Here is a 16,305-nt window from a genome sequence, read left to right as displayed (position 1 = left end):
TCATTTACATTATATACACATACATTACATATACACACACACACATATATATATACACATATATATGCGCTTACATGTAATGCACTTATAGAATACAACTTGCATATATACATATGCCCTTGAGGATAGAGATTGGTTTTGTCTCTCTGTATCCTTAGAGCCTAATTAACAGAGTACCTGGAACATAGTAGGCTCTTATTAAATGTTTATTAACTGTCTCAAAAAAAGTGGTAATGCATCAACTGTCTTTTTGTAGTTGTATTTTGTTTTTGAGTCTGACTCAGAAATGAATTAAAAGGCAATATTAATGTTTCATTACAGAACCTTAAAACTAGGAAAAACCTCAGAGGTCTTCTAGTCCTTCATATCTGAGTAGGAATCTCCTCTACAACATCTAAAAGTAGGAAGTCTCCTTGAAAATCTCCATTGACAAGAAACCCACTACCTATGAAGGCAACCCTTCCTACCCCCGTAGAGCTATGGACAGCTCTAGTTTTCAAGGAGTTTTTCCTTATAATGAGACAAAATCAATCTCTCTGATACTTCTACTCATTTGATTCAACTTTATTTAATTCACCATTCATCAAGTACCTATCATATGCAAGGCATTCTTCCTCCAAGTTCTGCCTTTCTGTGTCAAGCAGACCAAGCCTAATCCATTCCCAAAAGGCAGCAGTTCTTCAGATGTTTGAAGCTAGTTACTGTGGCCCATCAAGTCATCTCTTATATCCTCAATCCCATCAACTTCTCCCCATTGAGCATGGTACCTAGTATGATCAGCATCCTTGTTTCTCTTCTCTAAAAGCATTCCAATTTTTCAATACCTTTCCAAACATGGACCAACTAGAACTGAAAATGGTAGTCTGGCCAGGACAGAAACAACAATAATACAGCTAATACTTATGAACCTCTTTAAGGTTTACAAAGTATTTACATGTAGATAATGTCATATGTCATATACTTATCTGGCATATATTAAGCACCTACTATGTGCCAGGCATTATACTAAGTGCTGATGATACCAAAAAGGGCAAATATCAGTCCCTGCTCTTGAGGAGTTTCATAGTCTAATGAGGGAAAGAACATACAAACAACTATGCATAAATCAGATATAGAGAGGATAAAGCAAAGATAAGAAATAGAGGGGAAGCATTAGCATTAAGTGTCAGAAATGGCTTCTTATAGATGGTAGCACTTCAGGTGGAACTTAAAAGCCAGAGAAGCTGGGAGAAAGAGATAAGAAGAAAGAAAGATCTACATGAAGATTTAGGGAATCTGCATTCCATTGTCCAATGTGTTAACTATCCTCAACTTTGTGTCATGAACATATATGATAAATACTGTCATCTTTGCAAAAAATACCATCATAAAAAAGCTGAGACAAAGCCTTGTAGAACTTTCCTAGAAACTTCCTTACGATGAGTCTAGATGTTCAACTAATTTGAAATCCAAATTTGGTTGTCCTAGGGAAGTAACGTAGTAGGTGGGAAGAGTTCTGCTTTCAAATTTTGACTGCCATTTACTCCCTATGTGAAGTTGGGTAAATTATCTTTTTGGTCTCAGTTTTCCCACTTATAAAATAAGAAGGCTAGACTAGATGACCTCTTAGGTCCATTTCAGCTCCAATACGGCTCATGAAATTTACTATTGATGAGTTGCCCATATATGAAAAATAATGAATATTTGCTACATTTCAATAATAAAGAAAGAATTCCTTAATTAGTTTGGGGGAAAAAAACTTCATTTTCTCTTTGAGATGAATTTTGGAAAATAATAAATAAAACTTGAATACTCCATCCCTAGATGCAATATACATTTACATATTAATTGAATCACTGACAAAAATATGTAATTAATTTGGGTACTTTAAAAAAATCAACATTTACATTCTTCTCATAGACACTCAGAAAATATTATTCCTATGAAAAATGAAATTGTTTTGCCTTTCCAACCTAATTTATCATAGGAAGCTGAAAGGACTACTAGTAGCAGGGATCAGAAGTCCCCTTTGGATGATAAGAGAGAGATGCATTCAAGAGCATGTTCAGAAGGGCTAGGATAAGCTCTCTTCACAGTTTAACTCCAACAGGGTCTCACAGCAGCCCTGGGGATAGCACTCAACAATGTTCAGTGTCAAACGATGACAGACAGGGGTAAATGGAAGGGCTTCAGAGATTCCTTACTTTCTCTTGTTTTTGCTGCAACTGGCATACTTCCAGGCCTTGCCTGCTAACACCACATAAAGCAGCAGCTGGTGAGTAACATTAGCAAATAAGGCCTCAGGGCTACCCATGTTCCAGCTCTCCATTCACCAACTGCTATTCAGTGAAACAGCTGGATCACAAGAGATACAGCCAAGAAGTAGTTAGAGTTTTATGTGTACAACTGTTTTGATATAGATTGTCTGCTAGCGGCAGAGATAATGATAGCTTTCAAGGCTCATATGTTGGATTGGGAGGGATGCTGATATTTGAAAGAAAGAAGCACAAAATCACTAAAGATTTTGAAAAACATGCAGTTTAAAAAAAAACACCTGAAACAGCTCTTCACTCACTCTGGTTCTTTCCATGTGCACAAATCAGTTTATTCAGCACACTGTAGTTATAGAACCCAATGCAACTATTTTTATTCCATGGATTTTTTTTCCCTTTAAATTAAGGCAGACAATGCTTACTCCCCAATAAAAGTTGTTGTAAAAAAGAAAAAAACAAACCCAGCCTAGCAACACTGGCATTTTAAATAAAAAGGGAGTTTCCCCACCACCATTGAAGTGTTGAAACTACAATGAATACTGGAAGAAAACACTCAATAAAATATGTACAAAAAAGTATGTCTGTATTTTCCCGGTGTTTTTTCATCCTTCAGTATGGAGCTTCTCTTAACAGAAAAGACTGTGTGAGTCTGAAGAGAAGACATATGTAGGGAAATTTAGGAAATGCTTACTTGTTAGGTCATGAGAAGTGTAATGTGTACCTGTGCTCACAATAGGCTCTGCATCCCTCACTTTTATCAATTAGTTTCACCTGAACTTACTGCCAATTTGGAGGATTTCACAATACTAAATCACTATCATCACTATCTTTACTGGAGTCAGTGTGTTGCATACCGACTCCTGATCTGGGCTCAAATCTTGAATCTTGAGGACTGACTGATTCTGGGCAAGTTATAGAACTTCTGGTCACCTTGGGCAGCTCCCTAGGATTTTCTACTAAGTCATAGATGAGTCACAATTTGCTACATAAAATCCTAAACTTATGTGTAAGAAATCATAGATCCTTCTTATGCTCAAATATTCCTACAAAGCACTATATTATTCAACCTGCCTCTTTTTTTCACAAGTTAATAAAGCTGGTGATATTTCCTTAAAAAAAATAAAACCGTAGAAGAGTTTCATTGTTAAAATGGAGGAGGAAAGGGATCTGAAGAGGCAAAAGGGAATTCTGACCTATTTCAGGAGGTAGGCAAGTGGAATATTATAATACAGGAAAAAGGAAAGAAGGACCATTGCGCATTTGAAGTTAGGTAAGACATATGAGGTTTTGTTTTGTTTTTTTCTGATGAGGAGGGAGCTAGACATAGTGAGGAGGAAGAGTAAATGATAATGTGGATCTACAGTAGGTGCTGGATGAGCCATCATCTCCTAAGGGCTACAAGAAAAGACAAGTAGTAATAGTTAGTGACTTCCTCCTCAGGGGTACTGAAGCAGCTATTTGTTGACATGATAACAACAGTCTAGGTGTCATGCTTTCCTAGGTCGTGTATTCAGGATGTTAGTTAGTTGATAAACATTTATTTGTGACAGGTGAAATCTGAAATAACCGAGGAAACAAAAGTTTGAGCTTCTGAGTTTATTGATTCATTAAGCAATGTGCATCAGTCATATATCAGAATGAGACCAGACCTCTTCAGCTTGGCATTGGACACGGAATACAAGGGGATACAGATTTTTATGCATGAAAAGGAAACAATTAACAGGATATAAACTCGATACAAGATTAGCTAATCTGATTTCTAATTGGAGGAAAGATTAAGGAGGGGTATGAGTCAGTTTCAATAACTGGAAGGGGGGAGAGCAAGCCTGTACTTTTTTAGGTGTGAAATCAGATGTCACCCAGTTCCCATGATTAGCAAGAAGGTAGAATTTACAGAAAAATAAAATTCAAAATGGAGTCAGTTTATTTCACAATTTCTATTAGTTCTCTCAATCCCTCCCCCCTTTGATTCATAAGTGACGAGGCCAGACTCTTATCCCATTGATCACTTATCTACTAGCCAAATTTAAGAGATTTTTGCTGTCCCCATGCTCACTATCAGTATTATATATCAAGAAAAAAGAAAACACTGGAAAGCACCGTCTTACATAGCTCAGTACAACAGCTAACACAGAGTCTAAGAACAATAATGATGATATACAAACCTTGTTAAATAGACTATAAGTAGACTAAGTCAAGCTACAAATTTATCAACTTAGAGGGATCATGAATTAATTTTGAGAGGAGAGATTTAAATGTCACCGAGGTAATGAAGAAAAAAATCATCATAAATACCATGAGACAAAAGGCCAAAGAAATACAATAATGACTGTCAATATGATATAACATCAAGTCTCCTTGTATCCTAGTAACCTGCTCCTAATGTCCATTTAATCATCACATTTTGTCTGAAGTCCCAGATGTCCCATGTAGTCATCTAATCTCTGGAAATATCTTCTCTTGGACATTCTATAATATGTCTTATTCTCAAGGCTGCTCTGAAGGGGACTCTGATTCTCTGGTTCTAAACCACTCACAGAAATTCCTACATAATTCCAAAATCTGCCAGTAACAAGACAGTATAATTTAAAACAATCTCTTAAATTTGGTTTTCTAATAACTAGTTTATGTGGTGAAAATCCGGTCAAGTCTTGTGATTCTGATCCTATTAACAACAGAGGTATAAGAAAAACATCAAATTAGGAACCCACAATTCACCTGAAACTTCAGAGCATTTCAGTTTTTACATACTATTTGTTGTTTCTTTATCTAAACCCTGTTCCTAAAATAAGAAAATTTTTAGAAAAAAATTCATGAAGGTCTGACTTATAAAACAAACTCTTCAGTCTTTAAAAAAAATTATTAAACAGATACTTTAAAATGGGAAAAATAATTTCACTCTATTCAAAATTGTCAATGAAATTGATATGTAAAAATCACTAATCCAATTTTGAGAACTTATCACTAAAATATAATCAATCTGAATTAAGCAAAATGCATTGATAAATAATCATATACATATAGTTCTTAGAAAAAAAGTCTAATCCTGTTGCTTTTTCAAAATTTACTATTCCATGTAATTAGAATACTTTTACATTACATCTTTGTCTTATTACTTTGACTAATTTCCCCCTATGTTATAAATTTGACCACAAAAACTCAAATGTTTCAATATAACCTATTAAATAACAGATATAGTATTGTACTTAAAAAACTTGTACTGCTTCCTTTTCCAGATTATAAAAATTTGCTGTGAAACGAAAAGGAAGGACACATTTACAAGAGTGTCAAAACTCACCCTCCTCAAGGGCACAGACTGACCTGACTATACCATAATGGGTGGAAACTTCCTTAGCTTTGTTTGATTCCAGGCATGAGGCATATCTGGTAGTCAGTCATGTAATAAAATTCCACATTATTCATGGGGTATCAGAAGCCAGACTCAGGATTAACCAGTCAGGGAAATTTCCTGTTCAGAAAGGAAATAAACACAATAGGAAAACTGAGACAAGAGGATTTTACCACAGGCCATGCCAAGGTCATCCCCTCAATTTTTCCCAGGGACAAGCATCCACTTGTAGCAGTTTCTCAAATTTCTCAAAAACAAAATTTTGTTTTGTCCTATTTGCTTATGATAATTCAGGCCACCATCCATATAATCAAAACAATATTAAGTTATAGTCCTAAAAGTTTTTACCTCAAATAGCAAAATTTCAATAATCACATCATAGGGCTTAAATATTATTAGTTTTCTCATGTTTTCCTAACAGTTACATGCCATTTATCTTTTACTTATAAATTAAAACTAACCACATTCTGGAGCTCCAGACATACAGTAAATACTTGATAATGTATTCATATTGATGTATTGAAGTTACATCTTTAATATACATGCTATACATTTTAGAAATTTTTATAATTGATAGCCAAATAATTTCACATGAAAACCCACTATTTATTATAGTAAGCTTGTAAATTCCCTCCCTTTGACATGGAATGACAGGGTGAGGGGGAAGGGAGATCCTCTTTTCCTCTAATTCTAGGTTCTCAAACTTCCCTACTTTAGCTTTTGCAACATGCAGTCAGTAGGGCTGATAAGATCTTATAACCCTGTCTGAATACAAAGTCTCAAGGGACCTCACAAATCAAGATCTCTTAAGGGGTCTGTGTAACTTTTTCCCCAAAAAAGTAAATAATTATAATAATTATCTATTTTAAAACAAAATATACCTGATTAAATATTTACAGTTTCCAAATATCTCTACCACATTGTTTTAAGAACTCAATTCATAATCTATTAATACCCAGATAAAAAAGAGAATTTATTTGTCTAATAGCTTTTCTGACACAATATCATGTATTTAAAACATGAAACAAAATTTATTACCAGTCAGATGATGTTAATTCAGCATAATGTATTTCCAAATTATCTTACATAGAAAATCATTACTTTTATCACTTTGGGTATTTTATACTAATTACATCTAAAATCCAGTATAGAATTATCAAGTATGGAACAATTGCATCCAATTAATGAAATAATAATAATAATAATGGTTAACATCCATATAGCACTTACCATATGGTAGGTAATATGTTAAGCACTTCACAATCAATGCATTATTTTGATCCCCACAATAACCCAGGGAGGTGAGTGCCATTATTTTCCTCTTTACAGATCAGGAAACTGAAGCAAAAAAGATAACTTGCTTAAATTATTATTAAATTAAATTATTAAAATAAATTATATATTAGTAAATTAAATTATACAGCTAATAAATTTCTAAGACTGGTATATAACTCTGGTTTCCCTGCATTTTTCCAGGTTTGGTTTTTTTGTTTGTTTGTTTGTTCTTTGTTTTTTGCATTTGGTGCCACAATTAATAGAACACATTTCACCACATAATTTAGTTACAGGACAAATCTCATCCAAATCAAATCTAGACTTGGAACCACAAGAGATCAAAATCTCAATTTTCCAGGACTATTAGTCACCTACACTTTAAAATTTAGGGCCCAGAGTTAACAATTAGCTCATTTTCAAAGGTTCAAAGGAGCACTTTGTACTTTTCCATAAACTTTTCCTTTATATTCTTTCAAAAATCACCCAAAAGAGCCAAAGCAATTCCTTCCATGTTCATAAGCAAACCCCACCCTCTCTTTCCTTGAGATTTTTCGGTTTTGACCCCGGGCAAAACTTTTCAGTTTTGACCCAAGTGACTACTACCTGTGTCAGATGATTCATCTGGATACAAATGATACTGCTGGAAAATAAAATTAAATCTTATTAAGACTTAGGTAAGAAACCAAAGACCTTCAGGACACAAGTAATGTTTCTATCAGTGTTCCTAATTAAAAGCAAGGACTTCATAATAAAAGGACAGATTTTGGAAGTGATCAACTGGTTACAAGTATGTTATCTGCTTTTGGTTTGAGAAGTTGGTTTTCTAAATCATAGCTTAAAGTAGAGAAATTACGAGCTCCTGGTCAAGGATAAAGTGGCTGGTAAAAATGTATTTGCTAACAATTTTTAAAATCTATCAAAAAGGAGTCTAAACTGAAAAGGAATAGAAAAGAATAAAACTGCCAACATACTTCTTCCAAGCTAGATAACAGAGTAGCTGTAGTTATTGTACAAAGAACAATTCAGCAGAGATGCCCAAAATCATTGAGGGAAAAAAAAATCAGTAAAAAGGGAACTAGCCATAAAATTCTTAGCCTCAGGTTTCTCTATATAAATATACAAAGTATATGTCATAAGCAAGTGATTTGAATGGTTTTTCACAAAGAAAAGCAATTTTGACAAAAGTTAGCAAAAAGGAGTCATCTAAAAAGAGGAATGTGAATTCACCAAGAGCTCATTGACTACTTTCAGTTTTTAAAAGACAAAAACAGAATATGGAAGCAAAGGTGGGTAATGAATAGTAGACACAAAAGCATGGTATGGTTCTGTAATTACAGAGTTGGATGCATTAAAACTTATAACACCTTATAACTATAAAACATTAAACACTTATAACATTATAAAACTTAAAACACCATTAAAATTTATAACAAACTATAATCAGTGATCTTTCAAAGATCATGGTAAATGGAAGAGGTACCATAGGCCTATAGATGGGAAAACATTCTAATTTGCAAGAAGGAGAAGAGACATAAATCTGCTAAAATAGGCCAGCAAACTTAACTTTGATTCCTATTTTTAAAAACACATTGGATGGTTAGAACAATCTAGAAAAAGAATCAATGATCACAAAAAGGGAATGTTTCTTTACCAAGAAAATGCCATGCCAAACTAAGCATATTTTCTCTCTCTAAACAGACTGACTAGAGGAGTAGATCTAAAAATCCTTTTAGACAATAGTTTACCTACACTTAGTGAAATACTTGACAGTTTCTTATTGTATTCTTTTAGGCAAGATGGAAAGATGTGAGCTAGATTGTTGTATGATGAGTTGGATACATAACTGGTTGAATGACCATACTCAAAAAATAATCGTTTCAACAAGGAAGAAGGTCTCTGGAGAACCAGGCTTGGTCAGGTTCTTTCACATTTCATCCATGATTTTGATGAAGGCATAGAGGATATGCTTTTTGAAAAATGACTCCATATTTAGAAGATGAAAGATATTTGGATAGAAATAGTTTGTATAAGGTTCTGTGGATTTCAGTAAACTGCAAGGTCAATGTGAATTTACATTGTAATATATGGCAGCTAAAAATGTTAATGCAATCTTAGGCTGCATTAAATACATGGTGTCTAGGATCAGGAAGAGTACATATAATCTGTCCTTGTTGGATCAAATCTGAAAATTTTTTTTTAGTTATGGAAGTCACATTTTAAGAAGAATATTGATTAGCTTGTGAATTTCCAGGGAAAGGCTTCAGATTCATGCAATAGCAAGATTAATTGAAGGGACTGGGGCTGATTGGCTTAGAGAAGACAACAGCTGTCTTTAAGTATTTATTTCAATCATCTTATCAACAGGCATTTAGTTCTGTAGATACCACTACAAAGAATAAAACAGTCCCTGCTTGAAAAGTGCTCAAATTCTAGTGGGCTGACATGTGGACAAGTTCTTAACTTGGCTCTTCTTGGCATGCTGGTACTGAAGTCAGGAAGACTTGAGTTCAAATGTGAATTCAGACACCAGCAGTGTGACCCTGGACAAGTCATTTAACCTGTTTCCCTCCATTTCCTCCTCTGTAAAATGGGATTAATAATAGCATCTACCTCTCAGGGATGTTGTGAGGAACAAATGAAGTAATGTTAGAAAAGCACTTAGCACAGTGCCTGACAAAGAGTAGGTACTATATAAATGTTTATTATCATATGTTATTATTATTACTATTATTATTGTTAACTAGAAGTAATGCATATAAGTTGTGGAGAGGCATGTTTAGGCTTGATAATGGGGGGATATCCTAAGAATTAAAGCTATCTGAAAGAGAAATCAACAGCCCCAGGAAATGATGAATTCTCCCTCACTTGAGATTTTCAAACAAAAGCTGAACCACTTCTCAGGTATGTTGAGAGGGAATTCTTAATATTGGTTAGACTATAACCACAGAGTTCCTTCTAACTATGACAATCTGTTATTTATGAATTATACTTGTGTTATCAATCAATATTTAGCACAGTGCCTGGCAAATAGTACGTTGTTTGTTGATAAATGCTTATTGACTGACAACTGGTCAGTCAATAGACAGGAATTGATTAAGTACCTACTATTTGACAGGCACTATGATAGGTTCTCTCTCTCTGTCTCTCTCTCTCCCCCCCACCACCATATGTGTGTATATGTATGCATATGTGTATATGTATACATACATACACACACATAAAATGAGCAAATACAAATAAATAAGAAAGTTTAGGAGGGAGGGCAATACCAATGGCTTATGAAAGACAAATCATTTTGTATTTAAAATTGGATGTCATATAACTATTGAATCAGTGGTGGCTGTCAATAAAATATAACTTTTCCTTTTATACTATTTGCATTTTACAGGAAGTACATAAGTTTAGTCAATATTTCATTATAATGACATTAATTGTCAAGTTTTAATGTTTCCTATCCAAGTTAACAAATGATACTTTCAGAACAGGAATGTAAGCAGAACTTACATTAATGAATTTACTCATTGTTAACACATTAACCAGTGTTTGGTGTTGCCCAGTGCATGCACACACACACACACACACACACACACACACATACACACACACCAGTGTGCATGCATACACAAAAATATGGCCTCTAAAGAAAAGACACTATCTAAATTTATATAAAACTTAATAATCTAAGGAATCTGCCACTGATGGCAATGACCTACTATCAGCATGATTGAAGACATGGATGTATTTTCTAATATACACTTCTTATACTGTACACATGTTAAAGATACTCTTGATTTGTTGCTATAATTTGCTGCTGTTTGCAGGGCCTGGCACAATAGACTTAAGATCAGGCTTTTTTTTAAAGCACATCACTTGGTTACTTCACTGAACTCATCCATAACTACTCTAGCAGCTTTTTCTATTTTTAGCCCTTCAAAACTCTTTGTTTCTTTCCAAAGGGTGAAAGAATGCAAGCTTCTGCAAATACAAAATGAATATAAAATACCTGATAAATTAGATTCAATTCAACAAGCATTTAAAAATATTTTATTGATATCTTTTGTTTTCCATGTCACTAATATTTCTAAATACATTTTTCCTTCCACTGGGTAAGCCTTTCTTTGTGAGAAAAACAAATAATGAAAGAAAATGAAGAATCAATACAGCAAAACTGACCGTCACATTAAATGTTTGTCAATTTATGCAGCATGAAACACCACCACCTCTGCAAGAGAGCTACATTTTCTCATGTCTTCTCCAGAGTGAAGTTTGGTCTTTAGAATTCAGCTTCCTTTTTTATCTGTTTCATGTAATTCTTTCCATTTATATTGTCACAGTTATTATATGTATTATGTTCTGCAATCTGCTCACTTAACTCTTAATCAGTTCATATAAGTCCTCCCATGCTTCTCTAAATTCTTTTTTTTTTTAAGCAATTGGGGTTAAGTAACTTGCTCAAGGTTACATGGCCAGTTATTTCTGGGTGTGGTGCTAAGTATCTGAGCCCAGATTTGATCCCCAAGTCATCCCGACACTGGAGCTGGTGCTCTTACTCGCTGAGCCACCTGGCCGCCCCTAAGCAATTGGGGTTGAGTAACTTGCTCAAGGTTTCATGGCCAAATATTTCTGGGTGGGTGCTAAGTGTCTGAGCCCGGGATTCGATCTCCCGGTCTTCCCAACACTGGAGCCGGTGCTCTTACTTGCTGTGCTACCTGGCCGCCCCATGTTTCTCTAAATTCTTGCTATTAATCTTTTCTTATGGTAATGTTCTATTACATTCAGATACCATGATTTGTTTAGCTATTGCCAGTCAATAGGTTTTTACTTTGACAAACATTTATTAAGTGCTTACCCTGTTCCAGGAACTGTTAACCACCAGAATTACAAAAATTAGTCAGTTTCTGCCCTCAAAGAGGAATCAAGGATATACCATGAAGGTCAGTTATGTCCCCACATAGGAAGTGTCCCTTGAGCTGAGCGTTGAAAGGAGGCTTCTAAGGGCAGAGGAGAAAAGGGAGAGCATTCCAGATGTGTTGTATAACCTATATGTAGGCATAGATGGAGATTGATTGTCATGTGTAGGGAACATGAAGTAGGCCAATTTGCCTAGAATTTGAAGTATGTGAGAGAAAATATGTCATCAGCCTGGAAAAGCAGAGTGAAGTCAGACTGGAAGATCTTTAAATACTCAACAAAGGAGTTGTCATTTAATCCAAAGGCAGTAGTCAGCCATATGAAGCTTTATTAGTAGAGGATTCACATGATAGGATTTGTGCTTTAGGCTAGGGAAAAAAAAAACAGAAAGCAAAAGGGAAATGTAAAATCCATTGACATTCTTTCATCCAAGATTTGCCTCTTTTTTCTAAGAGATCGTGGAAAACTAGGAGACCTGGGCTCACTTCCTTCTTCTGACACATACTGGCTACGTGACTTCTTGCTATCCCAAACAGCTCTCTAAGATTAAATATCAGAATAGTTGCTCATCTGCATTTTAGAAATTGTTGCAATTTTCCTCAATGAGAGTTCTCTTTAGCAGTGATTCAAATGACCAGTCCTTCCCTCCCCACACCCAAAAGAATATATTTGTACAGGAGATATGTATGTATATGTGTGAATATACATTTGTGGGACTTTCTTAATCATGTCTGTGACTTTATTGGTATAGGGAACTTCTAGTATGGAAACGTGTGTATACATGTGCATGTACATGTTTTTGTATATGGATATAGATACCTGTTTGAACCTGTGATTTCTTCAGTGTTGTTACTCTTGATGTGAAAACTTCCTCCACCAATGCAGATCAGTAATTCTTCTATTACTTACAGACTTAGTATTTTCTGGGCAAGTTATTTAACTGAGTTCCCCAGTAGTTAGTACCTTAGAGAATTAGGCAACTCTACAAGTCCAAGGCTAGGTTCAGGAGTGGGCACAGCTCAGCACTCGTAAAGGGAGTTCCTTACCTAGAGTAATGAAATCAGAAGTCTGGTGAATATATATATATATATATAATATTTAAATATATTTGTATATATATTTATACATATTACATATTTGTATATATATGAATATATTTAAATATATATAAATATAATTTAGTGAATAGAGAACTGGTCTCAAAGCCATGAAGGCCAGGGTTCAAGTCCTGCTTCTGACACATACTGGCTATGTGATCCTAGTGAGTCAGTCAGTAAACATTTACTAAGCTACTAAGTACTGTGTGCCACGTACTGTACTTAGCCCAAGGATGCAAAGGAAAACAAAAATAGTCCCTTGAGGAGTTTATAGTTTATGGGCAAGACAAGATATAATCAAGTATATACACAATGTAAAGTGTAGATGGAAGGTAATCTCAGAGAGGAAGGCTCTAGCAGCTGTGGGGACTTGGAAAGACCTCTTACATAAAATGAGATAAGTGCTAAGTCTTGAGAGAAGTCAGGAAAACTGCAAAGTCAGAGGTGAGAGGGCAGAGCATTCCAGGCATGGGAGACAAGTCAGGTAAAGATGGGAAATGGAGAGTCCTATTCAAGGAACAGCAAGTAGCCAGTGTAACTGGAACTTAAGAGTTCATGGAGAGGAGAGAAGTGTAAGAAATGGAAGGGCAAGAAGGGACCAGATTATGAAGGTTTTAAATGCCACAGCAAACTCTACATTTGTTCCTGAAAATAACAAGGAGTCACTGGAGTTTATTGAGTACAAGGGTGACATGGTCAGACTTAACCTTTTAAAATCATCCCTTTGACCACTGAGTAGAGGATGCATTGGAGTGGGAGAGAATTGAGGCAAGGGGCAGAGGGGTGTGCAGCTAGAAGGCTATTGAAATAGTCAAAGAAGGATTGATAAGGGCCTATAATAGGACTATAACTGTGTAAGTGGAGAGAAAAGGACATATACAAGAGATGTGAAAGTATGAGTAAGCAAAATTCAGCAACAGAATGGATTTGTGGAGTGAAGAGGGTGGAGAGTAAAGAGTTGAGTATGATACTGAGCTTGAGATATCGGGTGACTATAAAAATGTCGGTAATCTAGAAGGCAAGTCATTTAAACTTTCAGTGACCTCAGCAATTCTCTAAGACTGAGATGAAAAGAAAATTTTGGCCTTCATTGGTAGAGGGAATTTCCTCACCTAGGAGTTTCCTGTACCAATAAAAATGCAGGTCCCACCCATATACATGCAGGTATATGTATATGAATATATGGTGCAGTTCTAATCCATATGCATAGAAACACACATATATAGATATTTTGAGAGTGTGTATATACATATGTAATGGATCTATTTTCTGTTAAGAAAAGATAAGGTATCAAAAGCTCATTTGTAAGAAGAGGATAGGCCGCAGAAGAGTATATCTATGTGTTTCAGTTTGAAACAAGGAAAAGGAATTATGGGAAAAAGTTGATTCATGCCTAGAAAGCAGTTTCTATAGAGCCTAGGAAGGGAAAAAAAAAAGGTTGAAAAGGAGAACAAAAGAGGGAGACAAGAGTTATACATTGTAAAGAATAAAATCAGTTTTACCTTATTTGAGATAGGTGAGCGGCTGGGATGATAAGTTAGATATGAGAAGTTTAAAGGAATCAACCAGGTTGACAGAAAGGAACCTTATGGTGGAGAGTTTAACTGTAAAACTGACAGCAGTACCAAGCCATTTCAGGCCCTAAGTGTCTACATGGAGCTTAAAATGGGCCTGACCGGTTCAGTGAAATAACTTGTATGGTATGGATAAAAGGGTTATAGTCAAAATGCATGCTGTTATATACAATTAATTTTTCTCCACCATGTATTCATGATACAACAGCATTTATAGACTGATAATTACTGTCAAATTCAAACTCACCATATAGATTTTCATAACTACATCAATTACATATTTCAACTGACACAGGTTTCTTGAACCTTCAAACTTCTTTGTATCCATCTTTGACCTTTCTCCTTTTTCTTTCCTCATCCTTTTATCCTTCCTTCCCCTATACATGCTTTTAAAACCACACCAGCAAGAGAAACTGAGCTGCCTCTATCAGCACCTCAAAATGTTTTCCATTGTGGGGAGTTTGAGAATACTGGAGGAACAGTAAGTGAAATCCTCCATCCCCCTCCTGTACTGTACATCTGACCTCTGGATCAGTTAAGAGCTTCATCCTCCAATGCTTTTAATTCTAATCCTTGCAGAGTCTGAATTCATTGCCTGAATTAAAAGAGAGGGTCTCATTAATGCTAAAAAGCAGTGACCCAGATAGCACAATGGACTAATATGGTGACCTTGTGACTTTAAAGCTTTATTTTCAAATCTGACTGTTCAGTCCAATCTCTTCAATAGTCAACTAATTGATCAGTCAGCCTGAGGCTATAAGTGTTATGAATCTAGATGTTATTACATCTTATGGGCCAGTTCTAACCTATATATAATTCAACCAAAGACCATACTATATTCAATAGACTTCTAAACCCTATCTAAAATGAGCAAGGAATGATAAATAGAGTTTAATGAATTGATGTGTCTGCTGTAATAGCTAATAATTGTTTAATTTTGCCAAGTGCTCTCATAAGCATCAATATTTTGAAACATACACCATGCAAAACTATTAGTGATATGTGCTTACATTTCATTAACATGGAAAGAATATGAAAGTTAATTAATCAGATTATGAGTAGCAGAATGCAACTGTTCACTTATGAAATGCCTTTTTTGGTTGTTACTTAAAACCTTTTTGCTGATTTAAACTCTCAGGATTATTTTATACTGGGAATAATGTATAGATCAGCAGGGCATTCTGCAATCTCAAGAAAGCAAAACACTTTTTGCTAGAAACATGTTTGTGGAAAATTATTCCTTTCCAATTTTCCTTTTGTAGATGCAAGACATACAGAGTACAGAAGGAGCTCAATATAGTTCCCACCCTCAGATGGCAGCCATGAGACCAAGGGTTCAGCCTGCAGATATTAGGCAGCCAGCAATGATACAGCATGGTCAGCTGACTACCATTAACCAATCACAGCTCAGTGCACAGCTTGGTTTGAATATGGCGGGAAACAATGTTCCCCATAATTCACCATCTCCACCTGGAAGCAAGTCTGCAACTCCTTCGCCATCCAGTTCAGTCCATGAAGATGAAGGGGATGATACCGCTAAGGTATGGTGAGACTGTTTCTTAGGAGCTACTGCATAAGATAGTCATTTACAAGTTTTACTTTGGTGTCTTCCTGCCTAAATTGTGGTAGGCGAAAGTTGTGAGTGAAAGTGGGAGCCACAGCAAGTGGTATGAGAGAACACATACTGAAATGACTAAACAGTTTGCTTCTCCAAAACTACTTTGCAATCTCCAATTAATCCTTTAAAAAAAAAGGAGTTAACACTAAAATTAATTACATACATAAAGAAGGGATAATGAAGAGCTACCTTTCTAGGAAACACTTATTTCCTTAACCAGAAAAGTAAC

At 35.3% G+C, this 16,305-nt stretch overlaps 1 protein-coding gene across 2 annotated transcripts in view; it reads left to right on the top strand.

The window, feature by feature from the left end:
- TOX (thymocyte selection associated high mobility group box) overlaps positions 1-16,305 on the top strand; it is a 387,018-nt gene that overhangs the window by 300,040 nt on the left and 70,673 nt on the right. Inside the window, exon 4 of one of the 2 annotated variants that reach the window (XM_069099995.1) lies at positions 15,721-15,999. The exons of the other annotated variant lie outside the window; for it this stretch is intronic. Coding sequence (XP_068956096.1) covers positions 15,721-15,999 — 279 coding nt within the window. The remainder of the gene's footprint in view (positions 1-15,720; positions 16,000-16,305) is intronic. 2 annotated transcript variants of the gene reach the window in all.

This window comes from Petaurus breviceps, unplaced genomic scaffold (genome assembly GCF_028583685.1).
Source record: "Petaurus breviceps papuanus isolate PSGF00001 unplaced genomic scaffold, PetGlider_PUasm1.0 38, whole genome shotgun sequence".
NCBI lineage: Eukaryota > Metazoa > Chordata > Mammalia > Diprotodontia > Petauridae > Petaurus > Petaurus breviceps.
Note: the sequence above shows the minus strand (reverse complement) of the source record. Positions and strands in the feature narration are given on the sequence as shown.